Source organism: Aspergillus multicolor (genome assembly GCF_047715735.1).
Source record: "Aspergillus multicolor strain CBS 133.54 unplaced genomic scaffold BDW74scaffold_6, whole genome shotgun sequence".
NCBI classification, from domain to species: Eukaryota; Fungi; Ascomycota; class Eurotiomycetes; order Eurotiales; family Aspergillaceae; genus Aspergillus; species Aspergillus multicolor.
The window spans coordinates 557646-576787 of record NW_027395957.1 but is presented as its reverse complement, the minus strand read 5'-3'; the positions used below and the strand labels follow the sequence as shown (position 1 = coordinate 576787).

Here is a 19142-nt window from a genome sequence, read left to right as displayed (position 1 = left end):
CGCTAGGTCCGAGCCCAGCCCGTAAACCAACTTTCGACTCGAAGCCACACAGAACAAACCACATGTCCTTCCACACTTTCTCTTGCAGACTCAGCCCAGCCCAGCGCCTCGAATCCTGCCGAATGCAAAAACCCCCGCACATAGCAAACATCATCATTACTATCATTTGCGACTAACCCCAGCATTTCTTGCTTGTCTCTCGACACTTTTCCCCTTTCAGACATGACAGTTTGGTGGAGCGGCGCCGAGTCGATGACCCGCTCGCTGCCCAGCCTCCCCGCCCCAACTTTTTCCTAACAGTGGCTCCCTTTTCCATCCATACGGAGTCCTCTGTAGGCGTGAGAGCACCGATTCACCGATGACAGCCACGGGCAGAAAATGCGGGGTACATTTGCGCCTTTGCGTCACGGGACCCGATCTCATGCTCCTACTGTCAGAGAAGATATAAGCGTCCGCTGCATGCTCTAGGGCATTTACCATAAACTGCTAAATAATGCCCTCGACTATATATTGTATTTTGTCCGGCCTCTGCATCTGCCGGCCCCGGCGCTAGTCACACCTTGTCGGTGCAGAATAGCACTCCGCCTAGTCTTGTAGAAGCATCCGGTGAAGTTACAGTGTACTCTGTACTGACGGAGTAAAGGGTCGCTGAGTCTTGACTACTGTTCGTGTTGAGGTCGCTTTCCATCCCCAGACTCCACCTCAGCGTCTAGAACCCCTCCTCCCCACATAGAGCACCAAGTCTCGTCCTCGGCCGACGGCCCTCAAACTCCCCGGCGCTAACCGATACGTACGTACTTTTGCATCTCCATGGGAGGCCGGCGTTTATCGAGTCTTTTTACTGAAACTGGCCTTGGAGCTTGGACTCGGCACGAAGTGCCGTGGGCAAGAGGAAAGTCGACTCCGAGGCGAGGAGGGTGAGAATAAGATGGGGCTCGTTCCTATAAGCTTTCTTTGTTGCTCGCCTACGCCCTACGGATCTGGATAAGGTACCCCAAGCTGGCTTTAAGGTGGGCTGCGGCTCGGGTACGTACAGAAGGTTTATGTCGCCTCCCTCGCCTCCCTCGCCTCCGGTGGTATGCGGGGGTCCAAGTTACGTAGAGTCTCAGCTTGAATCATGTATATTGTACAGGATATAACGGGCGATTAGTTATCCGTGAAACCAAGAAACGTGCTTTCTAAGGAGCCGAGTCGAGCGCTGAGGAAGCGGTGGCCTGAGCACCCTTTTGCTGTCGGAGCTTCTCCTCAAACTTGGCGAATTCGTGCATGGAGATCTCCTCCTCTTCGTCAATGGCTTGCTCGACGCCCTGGACCTCTTCGATCTGTTTCCAGAGGTTGTGCCGTTAGTCCTCGGGCTCGAGACGCAATGAGCAAGAAAGTTTGGGATCAGACTCACGTAATGCATAAGCATGGATTCAATTCCATTGCGCAGGGTGACGGTGCTGGAATCGCACGTCCGGCATGCGCCGCGTAGCTTCAACATGACGATGCCATTCTCGAATCCTCTAAACTCAATGTCTCCGCCGTCTTCCTGAATGGCAGGTCGGATCCGCGTCTCCAGAAGCTCCTTGATCATGCTGACGACTTCGTCATCTTCTTCATTGTAGCTGAGCGAGTCCACGTCGCCACCTTTTTGCGCGTTCTCTCCGCTCTTTTCCACGGTGCTGACAATCGCTTCGCCGGAAGTCACGGCCTGGGTGATGAGACTGAATACCTCGGGTTTGATGTGGGCCCAATTGGAATCACTAGCTTTGGTGACTGTGATGAAATCGGGCCCAAAGAAGACTGATTGAACGCCTTCGACGTTGAAGAGGTTTGCAGCGAGCGAGGAGGGATGCGGGGGCGCAAGAGTGGAGCGCGGGGAGAGGTACTCTAAGAAGGAGGTAGGGAATTCCTCGGGGAGGACTCTATGGTTCGGGATGAACTTCAGAGCCTAAATAAGGACGGTATAATTAGTTTCTTTGTAGGAGATCTGAAAACTTTCCGTAACTTACATCTGGATTTGGGGTCGACTCCGTCTGGATGAAGATGGTTCGTTTACCGGTAGGGGGCTGCCCGTTGACCCGGGTGTGAGTCGCAGACAGCTGGTGTGGTCGCAGCGTCGGTCTATGCCGAGTCTCTGAAGAAGTAATCGTAGGCAGGCGTGTCGAGTTGTGAACCTTTCTAATTGACCCGAAGGCAAAAGGTCTGAATGTTCGAGGGGAAACCTCGGCAACGTTCGAAATTTGTGCTGCCAACCGGTTGGCGAGGATGGTACGCTTGACCATTTGTGCGGATGCTGAGCTTGTAGCCATTTTATGTATCGAGAACTCAAGCAGAGTATGTGTTTTGCTGCGTTGATTGCCTCCGGATAGTTTTTGATTAAGGCTCGCCGGCAGTCGGAACTCTGACGCAATTTAGACCCACGTGACTGACAGTCGCTGACAAATGTTCCCAGCTACCAATCAGATTGCGTTTATTTAGATTCAAATGAGCTTCATCTCAATCATGAGTGGAAGCTCCATGAAAAAAACGCGATTATCGAAATGTTGGCCATGTTACCGGGATTGTGAGTAATGTATATGCCGTCTGCACCGAGAAAAAGGGCGCATTTCTGGAATATAGTCATAACGACGGCCAGCAATATCTCACCCATCGAGCGCTTTTGGAGCCGATAGCCTCCTCCCTTGAGCATCGCGATATTGAGGCCAAACCATATTTTTCAGCAAAGGGGCAATTCCAAGATAAAGATGTGCTAGCATCCCGAGTACATCTTGACACCACTTCAACTTGGCATTTGATCCCTCAACGTGGAAGAACTGTACACACTGGCTCAAGGGTGCCAGCAGTAATTGAGCACCAAATGTCTTCATGTCAGGCTGTATGAAATACAGGACTGAGCGGCAAATTTCACCAGCATAATGTTCTGCAAGTGCTGTATACGCCACAGCAGTATCAGCACTTGATGTTTCTGTAGTTCGATTTGCTGTACCCCCATTCGTGGAATCATAGTACATGGGAACCGGAAAATCTGAAGGCGGTTTGCCAAGGACAGAGTATAGTTCGCCAATGAGCGGGTACAGCAAGATCAAGGTAGCCCAATAAACCAGGTGAGATTCCGCGCAGGTCAAGGATGGAAAGTCGAGAGTCTCCGGAAACAAGTCAGTTTTGAGGGTGTCACGGAAGCCCCCCAACGATACAGGTGATACCTTCGGTTGACCTAGCTTTTGCTGCATGGAGATGAAAGCTTGATGGAGGCTTTCCTCGAACTTCAGGCAAGTATGCAATAGCTGATTTCCAGTCCGAGAAGCCTTCTCAAAGCTTTCCGGAAGGCTGAAAATATAACGGTCGACTTGTTCCATGATTGCAGAACATTTGGCTAAGAGGTTAATGAACTCGTCGATAGGATTGATGTCCTCATCGCCGTGTAAGTTGCTATTCCGCCATAGCTGCGTATTGTACAGGTAGGGAGCTTTTCGCTTTCCTATCGAGTCACATAGCTGGGCCATGATTAGCGGGTTTTCGTCATATGGAGTAGGGCAATGGACTTACTGTCACGTACTTCAGCTGACGGTGGAACAGCTTCTCTGCAACGGTTCGCTCTGCTTGAGCAGACGTCTGTGTAGAAATTGCAATGCTACCCTGAACGTGCGCTATCCACGCCATAAAACCCGGTGGAGAACAATCGATCAACTAGCGTAGGTGAGACACGGGCCCGAGCCGCAGGGAACGATTGTTCTTACCTCATATAATTGGAGAATAAGAGTGGTGTATAGAATATCCTGTCCCAGTTTGGCGCCAGATTTGATCCTGCCCTGGATCGTCTTTAGAGTGTTGCCGTAGAGCTTGCTGCTGTATTGGAGCAGCCGATCATCCTGATTCTGTTTCGCAAGAAAAACCGCCGCAAGAGATATGCCAGCTTTCACAAGAACGACACTGCCTCCAGTAAGGTCTGGGAGGGCCTCGAGGAAAGTTCGTCCAGTACTGTCGCGCAGATGCGGTTGCTGGGGAAGGTACCGCTCAATGAATGCTGTAAGCAGCTGAACCCTGAGCTCAGGATTGACATTTGGTCGAGGTATGTCAAGTTTCCGATTCTTGATCAACGCCAGATTTGAATCGGGCGCCAGCTTCCCAGATTTATCGGCCGTCGCAGTACGACCGTGGAGGAAGACCCTCTTCTTGTCGTAGCCGGCACACTCATGGCCGTACTTGGTGCAGCGTAGGCACTCAGGTTTCGTCTCATCACACTGACAACAAGTTAGTCTAAAGCCATTTATGTCTTGCAGGGCTGCATACCTTAACCTTGCGGCGCCGGCAAGTTCCACAGCCCCCCGAAGTATAGGGAATGCCTCCCATCGCTACTAGTCGGCATCGGAATGCTACCTGAACAAAGGCATGGTTTACAGGGACTCGATTCTGCACAAGACACTTCAATGAAGTATAAACCAAATAAAACCGGCTGCACCAGTCATTTTGTTGACACCAGTTGCGATTGTGCTTGTGGTAGCTGTGTCATGCCGTACGCGAACCTAGGTTCGCCACCTTCTGATCCGGGCTTTAAAGCCTAACTCCGAGGTATTGCACGTGACTTCTTACTGAATCTTTAATTGCTGCTTCTTGGCCTCTGCTGCATACGGCGTGGGTGAAATTGGCGGTCTTGCTGTCATAATCGGGTCAACTTTTATGCTAGAAAACTAGGAATGACGAGTCTCTGCGAGGTCTGTGCCTCAGAGCCCTCCAAGTACCGATGCCCTACCTGTGAGCTTATGAGGTAAGTTCTTCTGTTTCATGGCCTATTGGAGAAGTCAGTCCTCATCCGTTTTATAGCTGCTCTCTCGCGTGTACTCGGACGCACAAAATATATTGCGCACCCAAGGCATTTAAGGACCTTGAAGATGCGACCGAACCGCAGCCGCACTCCAGTGGAGCAGATAGACATACGGCCAGCGAGGAAAGCCAGCCTGTGCGCAATGGACATGATTCAACACCACAAGGATTATCGACGCAGATTAAGAGCATTTTAGAACGGTATCCGGCGCTCCGCGATCAACTCCAAGATATCTACAAGGCTACTCTGGAAGAGCAATGGGTTGAGGGGCCGGCTTACAAAGATAGACCGCGTCATTTTGGGAGAGGTAAACAACCCCCGCGCAGTCACGGACCATGGACAAGGGAAAAGGGTTTCAAAAGAGGGCTGGGAAAGGTTCGAAAATACCGGGGTCAATGTGAAGATGGTTCAGAGACCGGCAAGGGTGCTGAGGGCTTCATGCGGCTCCTAACTCTCGTAAACGAGGGCCAGTTGCAGGAACCTCAGTGAGCTTGTCTGATGCTATTCCAACTCGCCCCATGCATACTCACTACTAGACGGTTTACTGTCTTCAAACCCGAGACGCGCGATCCGGGCGCTAAATACTGGTCCGGGACGCATCTCACTTGATAGGCTGGAACCGAACAAAGACCTGTTCTGAATGCCAGCTTATCTACGCTCGCTTCGACCCATCTTAGACTACGGCCTACAGGATCCGTCTCATACAACACACTATTGAGTCTACATAAGACATTGTCTCGGGTCGACTTGCCGCTACAAAACCCTCATATGGGGCCAAATATCTGCTCCGTCATGACCAGATCTTATCTGTCTCATATAGCTCGGGTGAGAACCAATGCCCTTTACTATAACACTTCAGGCTTATGAGCTGGTGGCGTACGCCTCGGGCGTATACATGCTATAGCCTGACTTATCACAACCAGAATCGGCTTCAATTATAGATTGTAGGCTATAGCTATTTGTCAGTATCAAATAAGTGTTCATTGGGGTAGTATTTGGAAGCGGTCATGGCTTTTCATCTTGTGCAACCTGCTGGGTTGTAGATTTCCGCGGCCCGGATCGAAAATATATTTCCCCCGCGATTCACCCACACTACCAAGTCCGGAGTATGAAGACCAGTTTCGTCATCGACAATTATCCCATGACTTCAGTTGAGGACTTCAGGTGTTGAATGCAAGCACGTCCGCTTATTCCGTGCTCTCCTTTTCTGATTCGGAACGGCTATTGATCTGCTGCAAAACCTGTCTTGTATTACGTTCTGGGGTCGACCGCGCGATTCGTCCAGGGCTGTCGCTAGTGAGATTTTGGTTTCTAGTTCTCTGCCCTGCGATTCGACAGTCATTTTTTATCCTGCCTCTTCCTTTCTGTCAAATCCTTCATCTCCACGAATAAATTATCATCTTTCGAGCTCCTTAGCCGCTAGGAGCGACTTGCGCTTTGTGAGCTTGGTGCCTTGAGGTTTGTGGTTTGCACTCTGCAGATCCCGCATTTCTGCTGAATGGTTGAACCATCACCAAATCCTGGACTACTCCTCCTGCAAGCTGATTTTCTTACCTGCCTTGTCCCTCAACCCACGCGAGATCGTCACCAAATCCCATAGCTCTCCTTGACTCCCTGTGGTTATTGGCTGCGACCGAGGATTTCATTGTCGCTCGGTTTGCTCAGTCAACCCGCTCTTGTCCTGTTGCCTCCGTGGCTTGTGGTCGGCTCGGGTTAGTGAGATCTTTTTGGCGAGTACGGGGTATATGATTGATCAATTGCCTGGCCCGATTCTACATCCAGCGGTGAAATTTGTGAGATCTATCCGTCTTATTCTCCTGAGATCAGCAGGTCGGGATCGTTCCAACTTGCGGTCTACCCATCTTTACAGTCATCCGCCAATTGTTCGGGGAAAAGGAAGAAGAAAAACGATCATTGCACGGCCTCCAAACCGCGCCGAACAGGGTCCACGAGCGACAACTTGCAAGGGGACTTACACGCGAGAAATTCGGTGTAACGCCAGACAAACGGGGTAGTCTTTTCGAGTTCACTCAAAAGCGACAATGGATGAGCTGCCGTGCCCGCTTCACCTATCTACCTAGTTGTTGGACTTTGCGCTGTCGCACTCTGTTCGCGTGATCGACCTTTATTCGCGGCGTAGGGCCGTCCACCGGTACATACGATCGATTTCTTATACATGGCCTCCCAACCATCGAGAAGAGAGCGGGCCTCTAGCGATCGGGCCCAGGCCGGCCTCGTCCCTCAACGACCCGGCCTCCAGAGTCGAACAATCTCCGCTCCGCCCGGCGGACTATATAAACTCAATTCAACCAGAGCGGCGATGGAAGGTAGCAGTAGTGTTGGACGGACACTTGTTGAGGAAGATGAAGGCCCGATACATGGCGGGGGAACCGCGGTCTCATCATCCCAGGTCGGGAACGAGGTATGGCCCCCATGCTGCGCGCAATTGATTTGGTGGAATGCGCGTCTGACCACCCAACGATATCTAGACGAACCCCAAATCAAATTTTCCACATGTGAGCATTGCTGTCGTCGGCGGGGACAAAGTTGGCAAGACGACCTTCATCCAGAGCGCTCTAGAGATGAAACACCCGCTTTCCTCCCGATCTACAACGAAGAAGATGTCTCTAGACGGAACCGTGTACGTTGTTCGCCTAGTGGAAGTACACACGGATGAGATATCGCTCGCTAGCAATGGAAGATTGAGGTGGCCACTATTGGGGAACGATTCACCACCCAGTGTTGACGGCGCATTGCTATTATATGATGCGGATCGCCCCTCTGCCCATCCAGAAACGTCAAGAATGCTAGGTCTGTCACTACTGAGATATGTGTCGCCTTGGTATAAGCTTACATGACTATCACTCAGACACTTTTGTCGCCGCATCAGTTCCCTTCGTCCTAGTTGCCACTAATTGTGACAAGCGGAGTCCTGATGGACCATTCGAAACGCCCTTTGGAAGTTATGACATTCACCGAACATCTCCCGATTCGCCCCAGAAGCAGAAGATGTGTATCGCTGTTATTTTGCGCGATGTTTTTAGCCAAAGAGAAGGTAAGTGTTAGACTCAAAATCACATTGTTGCCCCTGATATGCATGATGCCGAGGAAAGAGAATGGTGATAAGGAGCGAGAGCAATGGATTTGACTATGCGACAATACCCTTGTATACGCCCTGCGTTACCTGCGTATTATGTGCGCTGGAAAATTGGTCGACAGCCCGTCGGGATTCAGACCTGCCTCGTTCGCACTAGCTCGCTGGAATTAGCTCGCGTATCCTCTTGCCATATTTTCTCCGCTGGGCGTTGATCCCTGGGGTGCAACTCCAAAACAGCAGAAACAGGGGAAACACCGGTTCCACTGCTGTTTCTCGTCGCACTTGTTTCAGATATTTGAGGCTAATCATCCCCTTAGTTATCGCTGAGAAGAGCCCCAGCACCCCCGGCACACACGAGTGGCATCACACTCGCGCCCGCTCAGAAAACCCCACACCATTGCTCGCAGGAGCCGCGGGCGGCCCCTTTAACAGTACTCTCGATCCAGGAGTCGAAGGGTACGGCGTCGACCGCCCTCCCACGGACTCAAAGTCGTCGCCAAACCTGGCTTCCAGTGCGCAGGGTTCACGCTATGCCCGGAGCAACTCACAGCCGGTGCGACCGCATACACCTCCTTCTCGGTTGAACCCGCAGCGGCCCTCAGGCACCGCGGATTCCTCCCCAGGTAAGGATCAAACTCGTCAGCGTCTTATTCAATCAGCCTGGCGCAATAGTGGTGGCTCAGATGCTTTCAATGGCTTTTTGGAGATGCAAGAGGATTATGATGTACCACGAAGCACTCCGTCAAGCCCGGAAAGCAAGGATAAGACATCTAGCGAAAGTTCCACAAGCGAAAAGGGCTTCACATTCGAGGAATTAGTTGATCGCCTCGTCGCCCCGCCAATATCAAAGCAAGATTCCAAATTTGCGTCAATATTCCTCTGTCTTTATCGGAAATTTGCCGCCCCAGCCACGCTACTGAACGCATTAATCAACCGTTTCGACCGAAATGAGAAGGAGATCACGGATCAGTTGACACGCATTGCCGACCAGTTGAGACTGCTCAATGTCATTGCCCAGTGGGTTTCGGAGTACGCCGGCGACCTGGCATATCCCAAGACGAGAAAGCGGATACTGGATTTTGTCACAACGCTTGAGAGGAGCCACTTTTACATGTTTGCGGCCAAGGAAATTGGATCATATCTTGAAGTAAATGCGGAGGACGACGATGTTGGGTGGGCATATAAGGATGGGGAGGCCGAAGCTTTCGATGAGAACGAGACCCCGATCGACAACCCCATCAGGAGCTCGCCTTCCATGTTCTTGGGTGGCTTCTCCATTGGAAACGACGTTGAAGACGATGATGACAGTAACGAGGAAGAAGACCCTATATACAGCATGAGTGCGCTGGATCTCAGCGAGGGCATGCACGATCAACCTATGAAGCTATCAGCAACATTGTCGAACCCATCTCTAGAAAAGCCTGGCACTATCCCAAGCCAGTCGTTTACGTTCTTGAGCATCGACAGCGCACAGAGGGAAGCGAGCGGTATGGAACTAATGGGACGAATCCCCTTGACGAAAGTGGTATGGCGGCAGCTGATGGAAATTCCGGATGAGGATTTCGCAAACGAGTTGACTCGCATGGACTGGGTAATGTTCAACACTTTCCGGCCGCGAGATCTTGTCCGCCATGTGAGTATCTCCGGGCCGGACAAGGACAAGATCCAAAGTCTAAAGCATGTCAACCGCATGATCAAGCATTTCAACCACGTGGCATTCTTCGTGGCAAGTGTGATCCTTTTGCGGGACAAGCCAAAACACCGGGCAAAGGCTTTGGAGAAATTTATGAACATTGCTCAGGTACGTCCGTCTCTTACAAAGAGGATTGATAAATTCTAACCAATCCAGAAACTTCGACGCCTGAACAATTATAACTCTTTAGGAGCGGTACTTGCTGGAATAAATGGAGGACCGGTTTCTCGACTTGGCCAAACTCGCGAGCTGGTTCCCCCACAAATACACAAAGACTTCATGCGACTCTTGATTCTCATGGGCACACAAAAGAGCCATTTTGCATATCGCCTGGCTTGGGACAACTCCTTCTCCGAGCGCATACCGTTTCTACCGCTTCATCGTCGCGACCTTGTCTCAGCCGAAGAGGGAAACAGGACTTTCATTGGCGACAATCGTACGCGAATTAACTGGCGAAAGTTCGAAGTGATGGGCGAAGTAGTTATCGGTCTTCAACGCAGCCAGAAAACTCCTTATCCACACTTGCACCGGTATGATGAAGTGGCTAGGTTGATTCTGGACACCAAGGTTCCAGCTGACGATGATGTACATTCAATGTCCCTTTCCGCGACTGCTATCGACCATGCGCTAACTGTTGTAGGAACTGTATGACCGCAGTAAGCAAGTTGAACCAGGCGCCGGCGGCGACCCAGGCCGCAAGAAATTCGGCTGGCTTCGGTCGTAACCATACCAGTCAATGTCCGTGTAATGAGAGTCTATGTCATGCTATGAGGGAACCCAGGCCTCTCTACCTACCTACCACCACTATCACGATTCCACGCTTCGCCGTCATGAAGGATTAATGAAACGCTGACGATATGATCGTCCTAGGATCCTGTATATACATACTGCTGAGCATATATGTTTTGTCACAATCTACAACCTATTTAGTATCTATACTCATTAGTTGAGCATGGCAATTGAATCAAATTACCTAGTCTATATCTTTCGTGTTCTTCCAAGGTTGATTCTATGCTTGAATAAACACGTGACTTACTGAATATCGGGGACTCATCCGGAACGCCTCCGACCTACCTTTATTTTATTATTGCGCACCCACCAATTCTCCAATACCAGGCATCCTCCATATTTCCAATTATCAATCTAATAAACCTACTCAACTTCAACCACCCAAAAGCCCAAACCCCAACAACGCAAGCCAACAGCCCCCAAAATGTCCTCCGCAACAACCGCAACCGCAAAATCCACCTACCGCGCTATCCTCCGCGAACTCCCCCGCCGCTCTCTCTCCTCCCCAACACCCCTGCACAACCGCGTCCGCGAAGCCTACCGAAAGCCAACGCAGACGACAAGCGAGGGGGCGCAAGGATCACAGAGCAAGAGCGAGAACGAGCTGCGCCGCCTGCAACAGGCCGAGCAGTTTGCGCAGTATGCGCGCGCGCAGAGGATGTATGCTATGCTTGTTGATCGGTACAACCCGGGTAGTTTGATGGATGAGGAGGAGCGTGTTAGGCTTACGGCGAGACGGGTGGGGTTGGATTTGCCGGAGTTGCATGGGGATAAGGAGAAGAAGGAGAAGAAGGGAGAAGGGGAGGGGGAGAAGGGCGAGTGATTGATTGACTGGAGTATACCGGACGACTGGGCTTGGATTTAAAGTAGACGGCCGGCCTCGTGGGAAGGGATGGATAGCTTGATTTGGGATGGAATAAAATGATTGTGGCGGTGGAGTCTGTATATACCTTGTATCATATTCTGGGTTGAAGTCTGGGCCATGTTTATTCATATTGTATGTTACGACGGTGTTGGGGTATAGATTTGCATTCTTGATCTGTTCTATATGCGAAGCTAAGGTGCTTTTCTTTATCATAGCTCGTTAGGCTGTATCGGCTATAGACGAAGTCTGGGCTCGCCTTCTGCTTCTGGGTGCAGGGTGGGTTGACCTGATTGAGCGACAGGTCCTGGGTGCCGCAGTGTGTTTCTGATAGTTCATGAAGGGCTGCTTCTTGAATCACTTCACCCCACTAGCTGTACCCCCTCCATCTGTCTCCGCAGCGTCGAGCTACTCTCTTCCTCCTCCGCATCAAGCTCCAGCTCAATAGCCGCCTTGGGCCTGTTCTTGTTCAGCCCCTCAAGAAGCGTGCAAGCATGGCACATTTTCTGGCTCGAGATGTATCCGCATCGCTCACACTTGCCTAGCACCTGCTTCTTGGGCTGCTTAGTCTTCCTCTTCGGAATCGGGACTGCTCTATTCTGGTTCGAAGGCATTTTAATCTCTGTCTCCAAGCTCGCCGCGGCTTCATTCTGCGCCAGCGTCTTCTCCATCTCCGCCATTTCACCCCCGCGCGTCCTCCCATTCTGGCTTCCACAGCCGCCGACAGCAGATTCCTCCTCATCCGGCTTACCCCCACTCGCCATAGGCACAAGCACCGCCATCTCCTCACCACTCCGCACAATGTCCAGAATCGAGCTCGGCCGGATCTTCTCCAGATCTTTGATCAGCGTGCGCGCGCTTCCGCGGAACGCCTCAGGCGAGTAGATACACTCCGTGCTAAAGTAGTCCAGCTGCTTGTGGTGCGCATAGAGCACGATCTCCTTCTCGTACGCATACTTCAGCGGCTTGCTGCGCTTGATATCCGAGGCCGCGGAGCCCGTAACAATACTCGTGCCTCTTGACAATCGAGACAGGTCACCGCGGAGCAGGTTCATCATCACCGTCTCCGCCACATCATCCGCATTATGCCCCGTAACAACATGCTTGATCCCCAGCCTCTCCGCGCCGCGATCCAGCGCCTGCCGCCGGAATACTCCGCAGTATGTGCAGTTGCCCTTCTTTCCGATCTGTTCGACGACCTGGTCCATCGTCCACCCGTATAGCTCGCCGTAGCCCACGATCACGAGGTCCATGTTGTATTGGACGGCATTGCGCTTGACCGTCTCGAGCGAGTCATCTCGGTACCCGCGGATTCCTTCGTCGATGGAGAGGAGGCAGAGGTCTAGTTGGTAGTTGTATCGTTCGTTAAGTGTCTTGAGCACCGAGGCCAGCACGGTGCTGTCTTTTCCGCCGCTCGCGCCGATGGCGATGCGCTCGCCAGGTTGAAAGAGGGAGTTTTGGGTGATGGTTTCGTGGACTTCGGCTTCGAAAACGGAGAGGAAACATTCGCGGCAGAGCTTGTGGCGGTTCTTCGGGCGGATGATAACAGCCCTTTCCTTCTCACAGTTGATACACAGAGACGGCGCCATGATGTCTTTCTATTGCTGATTGCTGAACTGCGGGGAGGAGGGGAAAATCCATTTTTCGCCGATTTTGGGGATTCGATAAGCCCGATAAGGTTGCTTAGTCATTATTAATTTTGTTTGGTTTGCATGTCGTAGGGGTAAAGACAAACTCCCACCGAAAAATTGGTTAAGATTAATAGTGATCTAGATCTAGATACATAATACACAGTTATGAATTGTTAAGCCTTTTAACCAATCATGAAACGTCCCTTAGATCTTGCCCTTGAGGAGGTTGGCGATCATTTCGCGTCCAGTGATGCGCGAGGTAGCCCACAGAGTCGGGAAGTCCAGGGTGCTGGAGAAGGTATCGGCGTAACCGAAGAAGAGCATAGGAGGAATCCAGCCGCGAGCGTACTCAAGGGCGAAGCACTTGGACTCCATCTTGTACTGCTTGACCTCGCCGCGGCGGAGGTGGTGGACGGATCCGGCAGGGTAGACCTCGGGCTCGTATTCACCGGGGACGTAGGCGAGCTGAGTACCGGTGAGGATGTTGAAGTAGTCGTCGGCGGTGTGGCGGCCGGTGTGGCCTTCGGTTCCAATGGCGGTGCCTGGGTATTGTTAGTTTGTCTCTTGGGTCCTGATGTTCTTGTGGGATCTCGGAAAAGGAGAGGGTTGGAAGGGGGAGCGCGAGCGTACCGAAGATGATGAGGTACTCAGTAATACCTGTATCATAGCGCGTTAGCATAACTCTCAAGAAGCACCAGAGAGAAGATCACATACTAGCATGGATAATGTACATAGCGCCCATGGCACCGCCAGCGTTGTTGAAGACCCATTCCTGCTCAAAGTTCAGGTTCGTGGCGCCGACCTTCTCCTCCAGCTCGGAGACGATGTACTTGACAATGGCGCCGGTGTCCTCGCCATGGGCAGCGATCGCGCGCTGGGACAGATCGTGCAGGTGGTGGTGGTCGAAGATGTAGAACTGCTCTAGACGGGCATCCAGGAACTTGTAGATTCCTGTGAAGAGCGCCAGGAGGGCGATTGCGAAGCTGAGACAGCGCATTGGGACGGAAGTTGTGATGATTGAGAATGCGCAAATAGAGAAGATGCGATCGGGGGTTGATGGAAGGAGAAAAGAGGTGAGATGGGGGTTTTGTGGAGGAAGTTGGGTTTGTTTGTCTCCGCGGAGTGCGCGGAGCCCCGACCTGACCTGATTTTTTTCTGGTGCTTGCCGGAGACTTGGCGGCGATCAACAATCAGCAACCCCTTGCACTCCACGCAGGCTGCAGCTATATACGCCGTATACAATGGAGTTGCACTGGCATCTATCGAACTGACCCTGAAAATCTCAAATATCAGGAATCTCAGAAAGCAAATCTTTGATGATATTCCACGACTGCTGTTTGGTCCATCGTCAGCTTCCCATTGATCCGGCTATCATTCCGTCAGCATCCTGTTGTACCGATTAGCTCCCATACCTAATGGTGTTGGCCTTCGAGTTACAGAGTTTCAGCGCTGTCAATGCCCGGGGCTGCACTTTCAAGTCTTCAAGCGGCACATTCCTAACCCCGGACTTAGCCCTGCCGCCAACAATTGGGGACCCATCTTCGACTAGGAGCCAGAGCTTTAAGGCCGACAAGGAAAAGCCCTCAGAGCTTTATCCGGGTCACGATGAAACCTGGCAAGATAGGCATGGCCACTTAGGTATCATAGCTTTCTTCAGATTCCAGACGCCTGGTTATGCTTCACAGGTATCCGGCATACGCTGTATCACTATCCTCCCCACGATATCAATCTCACAGGCGCTTAAGCAAGCGTGCGCTTTGGTATATGAGAAATCATATAGTCATGCGCCTATCCCCGTGGCGTGAAAGGTACGTACTGTTTCTACCAATTGCGTATAATGTGCCCATACAGCTTTCATGACCAGCGGTTTCGCTAAGCTCTGCGCTTCAGGCCGGCAAATAAAGTCAAGATACCTATGGAGCTACTCGGTATTAGACTTGCGGTAGGTAGCTAACCTAGAATGTCGTCAATGATGATGAGGACGGTAGCCCTAAGTGGCGGATCATGGATCCAAATCGTTTCGTGAGCAGCGTACGATGGAGTCATAGTCCCAGCCTGTTGCCATGACGTGGCATTATAAATAGAGGGACCTCCAGAGGGGAGTAACACCTTCATGATGGCCATGCGTGATGAATCGTTGATTTGAGAAGCGGGGTTATACTCCTCCTGGGTAGATACTCCAGGTTACAGCGCTGTACAAAGTCCAGCGAACTGCGGCAATGCCCTGAACAGAACAAAATATGGGGGCTGAAACAGGGCAAAGGCTCAATTCTCCAATCAGCCCTACTGTTCCCCGATCTTCGGGCATCTGTGGGGTATGTCGATGAAATCTGCTATCCGAAAGTGTATAGAATCAGCGCCTGGCCGCCTTATAATGCACAGCAATCACAGTCTCACTGCAGGCTATTCTGCTAAGGGCTTCGCCTTGTCGATCTCCTCCTTGGCACTTGAAGACCACCAGCGGTGAGAAACAGCTATCTACCTGGGCTTCAGCCTACTGGACAAACAATGATTGCTCATTGGCTTGTTTGGGAAGGTATCTGGGGTGATCCCTCGTCTATCGGCGCATAGATTCCAAAACAAACATGGCGAGGTTGACGACAAAAAGTATATAAACGTCCTCTGGCACGCCGCATTTCTACCTACTACATAGACTCAGACCAACCCATCTCAAAGAAAAAAGCACCCCGCCTCCGAAGCCATCGGAAACTGTCATAACAGTTCATAATGAAGCTCCTCTTCTCCCTCCTTTCGCTCTCAACCTTCGCCCTGGGGTACGTCCAAATCGGCAGCTCCTGTACCGGCGCCGGCTATGACTGCTCAACAGACTACGATGTTGCTGTGTGCAGCGGCAGCCGCTGGAGGCTTGCAGCGGACTGCGGCGAACGCGGGTTCTGCATCTGGCCTGCTGGTGACCCGGCCCCGTCTTGTGCAACTAACAATTAGATGATTGAGCATCGAGGTAAGTCCTATTTTGACTTTTCTGAGGTACTATACTGATTAACGGTTTGAAGGAGAGGTGATATGGGGTTTGCTGGGGTCGTGCGGGCATGTGCTGTTTACGAGTCTGGAGATTGAGTACCGCTACTGGTTAGGGTTACCGCGAAGTTCGGTAGAAGATGGCCGTTGAGCTCATCCCCACGAGCAATTGAACTGTCAACTATAGCCCGTTAACAGCGCTGCTCCTTGTTCGCATGTCAATGAATTTTCTATAGAAACAGAACAAGCTAGGGTTATACTCTGAAAATCCCGCTAGTCCTAGAATAGAACCGCCTAGTTAAATGCCTCAAGGCACCAGAGCCAGACCTGTGATAAAAACACCTGCGAGTCTGCATGGTAACAATCATACTGTCCTCCGCCACATTAATTTATTCTATGTCTTATATCTTGGTTCGGCCTTCTAGAATCACTGATCTAGCCTCACTGCATCTATTCCTGTCTGTCCCACTCTGTCAGTGGAAGCTTGTTTCATGCTGAGGCAGAGGGGCTGACTCGCTCCACCAGCCCGGTGTATCCGGAGCTCATTTCTTGCGAAGTCGGGCACAAACTGAGCAGGTAAATGATCAGAACCCGTATGCGCGACCATAGACTGACCATAATAAGAAGAACGTGTTCGAGTTCCCCCCACCGGAGTCTGCAGCAGCGTGCAGAATGCAAGTACCGCACTGACTCGGCACCAGCATCCTTGGGCGTGCCGATCCCCGAGCCTTGTCCAAAAAGATTCAGGAACCGTATCATATGGCACCCCTTTTGGTTTGACAGCGCCTATCAAAGGCCATCAACGTGGTCCTGACGGGTGGCCATGACCCTCCTGCCCCGGTGGTCCTCGACACCTCGCTGTCCTGACTCCGCACTTCATTACTTCTTCGCTTGGGATTGATGGGATCAAGCGAGCCGAAACCAAACTCCTGAAGAAAACCGGGCCATGGTGACGATAGGTACACCAAGTTGGGAGATAAACCCGACTTAATATACCTGATGCGTTTCGGTTCGCAGCATGGGGACCGCAGACTTGAGGAAGATAAATAGTAGACTGCCCGGGATGAGAACCAAGCTTTTTGTTGTGACAACCAAACCACAGAATCCTCGTCTTGATAACAATCTCACTCCAACAACATGAAGTTGCTTGCTCTTTCTCTGGCCTCTCTGGCCTCGGCTGCCTCGATCCCTTCCTCGAGCATGTTCACTCGCCGTTCCGACTTCTGCGGCCAGTATGACACCGCTACCGAGGGTAACTTCATCCTGTACAACAACCTCTGGGGCGAGGCCAATGCCGACAGCGGTTCGCAATGCACTGGTGTCGACTCCGCCAATGGCGACAGCATCTCCTGGCACACCAGCTGGAGCTGGTCTGGCGGCTCATCCAGCGTGAAGAGCTTCGCCAACGTTGCCTACCAGTTCACCTCCACCCAGCTGAGCAGCCTGAGCTCGATCCCATCCACCTGGGAGTGGTCGTAAGTCTCCAAGCCCTATGTTGCCAAGTTTCATTGCTAACAGCTGTCGATAGATACTCCAACACCGACATCGTGGCCGACGTGGCCTACGACCTCTTCACCAGCTCCAGCGCCGGCGGCGACTCTGAGAACGAGATCATGATCTGGTTGGCTGCCCTGGGCGGTGCTGGTCCCATCTCCTCAACCGGCTCTTCCATCGCGAGCGTGACCCTTGGCGGCGTCACCTGGGACCTGTACTCGGGCCCCAATGGAAGCATGCAGGTGTACAGCTTCGTCGCCTCGTCCACCACCGAAAACTTCTCGGCGGATCTGATGGACTTCATCAACTACCTTGTCGAGAACCAAGGCCTGTCAACCAGCCAGTACCTGACCAATGTGCAGGCCGGTACCGAGCCTTTCACTGGCTCTGACGCCACCTTCACTACCTCCTCTTACTCCGTCTCCATCTCATAAATGTGTTGCCTACCTTAACCTGTGGCAAGAATAGGAACCATGGCACCCGAGGTGATCTGTAGGTAGAGAGTGGATGGGGTACATGTATCTATAGCTATCGTTTATCAATTTATTCGCTATCATTTAACCTCAACCTGTTGCACGGCGCTTAAGGACGTCTGAAGCTCAAAATAGTCAAGCTTAAAATAGAAACTTGCCCTCCTAAGCGCTTTGCTGGGTCAAGCGACCAAGCGAGTGACTCGCGCGCTTACATGGCTATTGACTGTTGTTCTTTACTTAGAAACGCTGGGCAATGTTCATGTTTCTCTAAGCGCTCTGACTGCTTTAGAGCCAAGCGCCGTTGGGAATGATCATCAAGCCATAGACGTTGTAAATGTGAAACGAAGCTGCATAAGTTCCAGGTCATAGTACTAAACTATAGTCTTTTCAGTCCTAGCAAGCTACAATGACTGCGCGGAAGCTCTGATAAGTTCATGGACTAGGTAGATGGTGTATACTTCTTAAGTGGTTAAAGCGGCGACGCTCGGCCTAAAACGACCTTGTCCGTCACGTGCCTTGAGAATGAGTTCAACTAACGAACGCTGATCAGACATTTTTATGGCTTCAACGTGAAGAATCCAGAATCCAGAATCCAGAGCGCGAGTCAGAATGAGAATGATACTGACGTACACCCTCCATAACGATGAACTCGTGGAGGAGGGAATGCACTCTACCACTTACGCGCCGCGTTTCAGCACCCCTGCCGGAGGGATCCTAGCTCCTGAGCGGTTCCTTGACAGCTGACGAGGAGACTGCTCCTCCGCGGGGTGGATTAAACACATCATGAGTACGAGTACGGATCACTGAGGAATCTGATACTGCCTACCAGAGATGTTTGATCTCCACTCTATCTAAGCGCAGGCCAACACCAACAATACACAAGACAAGAATAGCAGCCGCCAGGCGCCAGTGCGGAGAGTGTCAGCAAGCAAAATAGACTATGCGGTGCCTGGAAGTGAGCGCTTACATGCATCCCTCCCGCAGCGCAGCCGATCAATTCGATCGCTCGAGCCGAGTCAAGGCGCAAGCTGAACTCTCCCCTCCTCCCCCCTCCTCTCCAGCCACAGGACGAATCCATCGGGTTTCAGAGATAGGCAAGTGATGGACAACCTGGGCTCCATTCCGAGCGAACTCTGCCCATGGGACGCTCCCCAGGGGCGTGTCGCAGGTGGTTGCAGGTCCAACGCGCAGGAAGGGGATGATTCGCCCTTGCTTGGCTTGGGCGTGCATGTTTGGCATCTGATTGAGCGAGCGCTTCTGCCAATCATCCCCGGCCCTGAGCTCGCGCGCGCCAACTGCTACGATGGGCCCTCGAGG

The 19142-nt window shown here is 51.9% G+C and overlaps 8 protein-coding genes across 8 annotated transcripts; 3 read left to right on the top strand and 5 right to left on the bottom strand.

Moving 5' to 3' along the window:
• BDW74DRAFT_148890 (uncharacterized protein) lies at nt 1-498 on the bottom strand. Its single transcript, XM_073723798.1, has one exon. It carries the CDS (start codon nt 478-480, stop codon nt 217-219), a length of 264 nt encoding a protein of 87 aa, XP_073586022.1. The 5' UTR covers nt 481-498; the 3' UTR covers nt 1-216.
• A 680-nt stretch (nt 499-1178) lies between these two features.
• On the bottom strand, nt 1179-2294 carry BDW74DRAFT_176075 (NifU family protein; the record flags this gene model as incomplete). Its single annotated transcript, XM_073728512.1, has 3 exons — nt 1179-1322; nt 1397-1933; nt 1995-2294. The coding sequence occupies 3 exons, from the start codon at nt 2292-2294 to the stop codon at nt 1179-1181; spliced, it is 981 nt and encodes a 326-aa protein (XP_073586021.1).
• Nucleotides 2295-2460: 166 nt separating this feature from the next.
• On the bottom strand, nt 2461-4401 carry BDW74DRAFT_122842 (Zn(II)2Cys6 transcription factor domain-containing protein). Its single transcript, XM_073722064.1, has 4 exons — nt 4276-4401; nt 3723-4226; nt 3532-3672; nt 2461-3479 (listed from the first exon to the last, which is right to left on the bottom strand). The coding sequence occupies exons 1-4, from the start codon at nt 4333-4335 to the stop codon at nt 2628-2630; spliced, it is 1557 nt and encodes a 518-aa protein (XP_073586020.1). The 5' UTR covers nt 4336-4401; the 3' UTR covers nt 2461-2627.
• Nucleotides 4402-4628: 227 nt separating this feature from the next.
• On the top strand, nt 4629-5801 carry BDW74DRAFT_148887 (zinc finger HIT domain-containing protein). The gene is made up of 2 exons (XM_073723797.1): nt 4629-4750; nt 4807-5801. Exons 1-2 carry the CDS (start codon nt 4680-4682, stop codon nt 5294-5296), a joined length of 561 nt encoding a protein of 186 aa, XP_073586019.1. The 5' UTR covers nt 4629-4679; the 3' UTR covers nt 5297-5801.
• Nucleotides 5802-6903: 1102 nt separating this feature from the next.
• BDW74DRAFT_122815 (putative Ras guanyl-nucleotide exchange factor RasGEF) lies at nt 6904-10580 on the top strand. Its single transcript, XM_073722063.1, has 5 exons — nt 6904-7229; nt 7297-7618; nt 7677-7862; nt 8222-9705; nt 9754-10580. The coding sequence occupies exons 1-5, from the start codon at nt 6984-6986 to the stop codon at nt 10246-10248; spliced, it is 2733 nt and encodes a 910-aa protein (XP_073586018.1). The 5' UTR covers nt 6904-6983; the 3' UTR covers nt 10249-10580.
• Nucleotides 10581-11405: 825 nt separating this feature from the next.
• BDW74DRAFT_148884 (putative PP-loop ATPase superfamily protein) lies at nt 11406-12869 on the bottom strand. The gene has a single exon (XM_073723796.1). The coding sequence runs from the start codon at nt 12835-12837 to the stop codon at nt 11611-11613; it is 1227 nt and encodes a 408-aa protein (XP_073586017.1). The 5' UTR covers nt 12838-12869; the 3' UTR covers nt 11406-11610.
• Nucleotides 12870-12983: 114 nt separating this feature from the next.
• Nucleotides 12984-13977, bottom strand: erg2 (C-8 sterol isomerase ERG2). The gene is made up of 3 exons (XM_073723795.1): nt 13594-13977; nt 13510-13536; nt 12984-13421 (listed from the first exon to the last, which is right to left on the bottom strand). Exons 1-3 carry the CDS (start codon nt 13874-13876, stop codon nt 13084-13086), a joined length of 648 nt encoding a protein of 215 aa, XP_073586016.1. The 5' UTR covers nt 13877-13977; the 3' UTR covers nt 12984-13083.
• Nucleotides 13978-16806: 2829 nt separating this feature from the next.
• On the top strand, nt 16807-17873 carry xgeA (putative endoglucanase). Its single transcript, XM_073722062.1, has 2 exons — nt 16807-17333; nt 17387-17873. The coding sequence occupies exons 1-2, from the start codon at nt 16996-16998 to the stop codon at nt 17784-17786; spliced, it is 738 nt and encodes a 245-aa protein (XP_073586015.1). The 5' UTR covers nt 16807-16995; the 3' UTR covers nt 17787-17873.
• The last annotated feature ends 1269 nt before the right edge of the window (nt 17874-19142 follow it).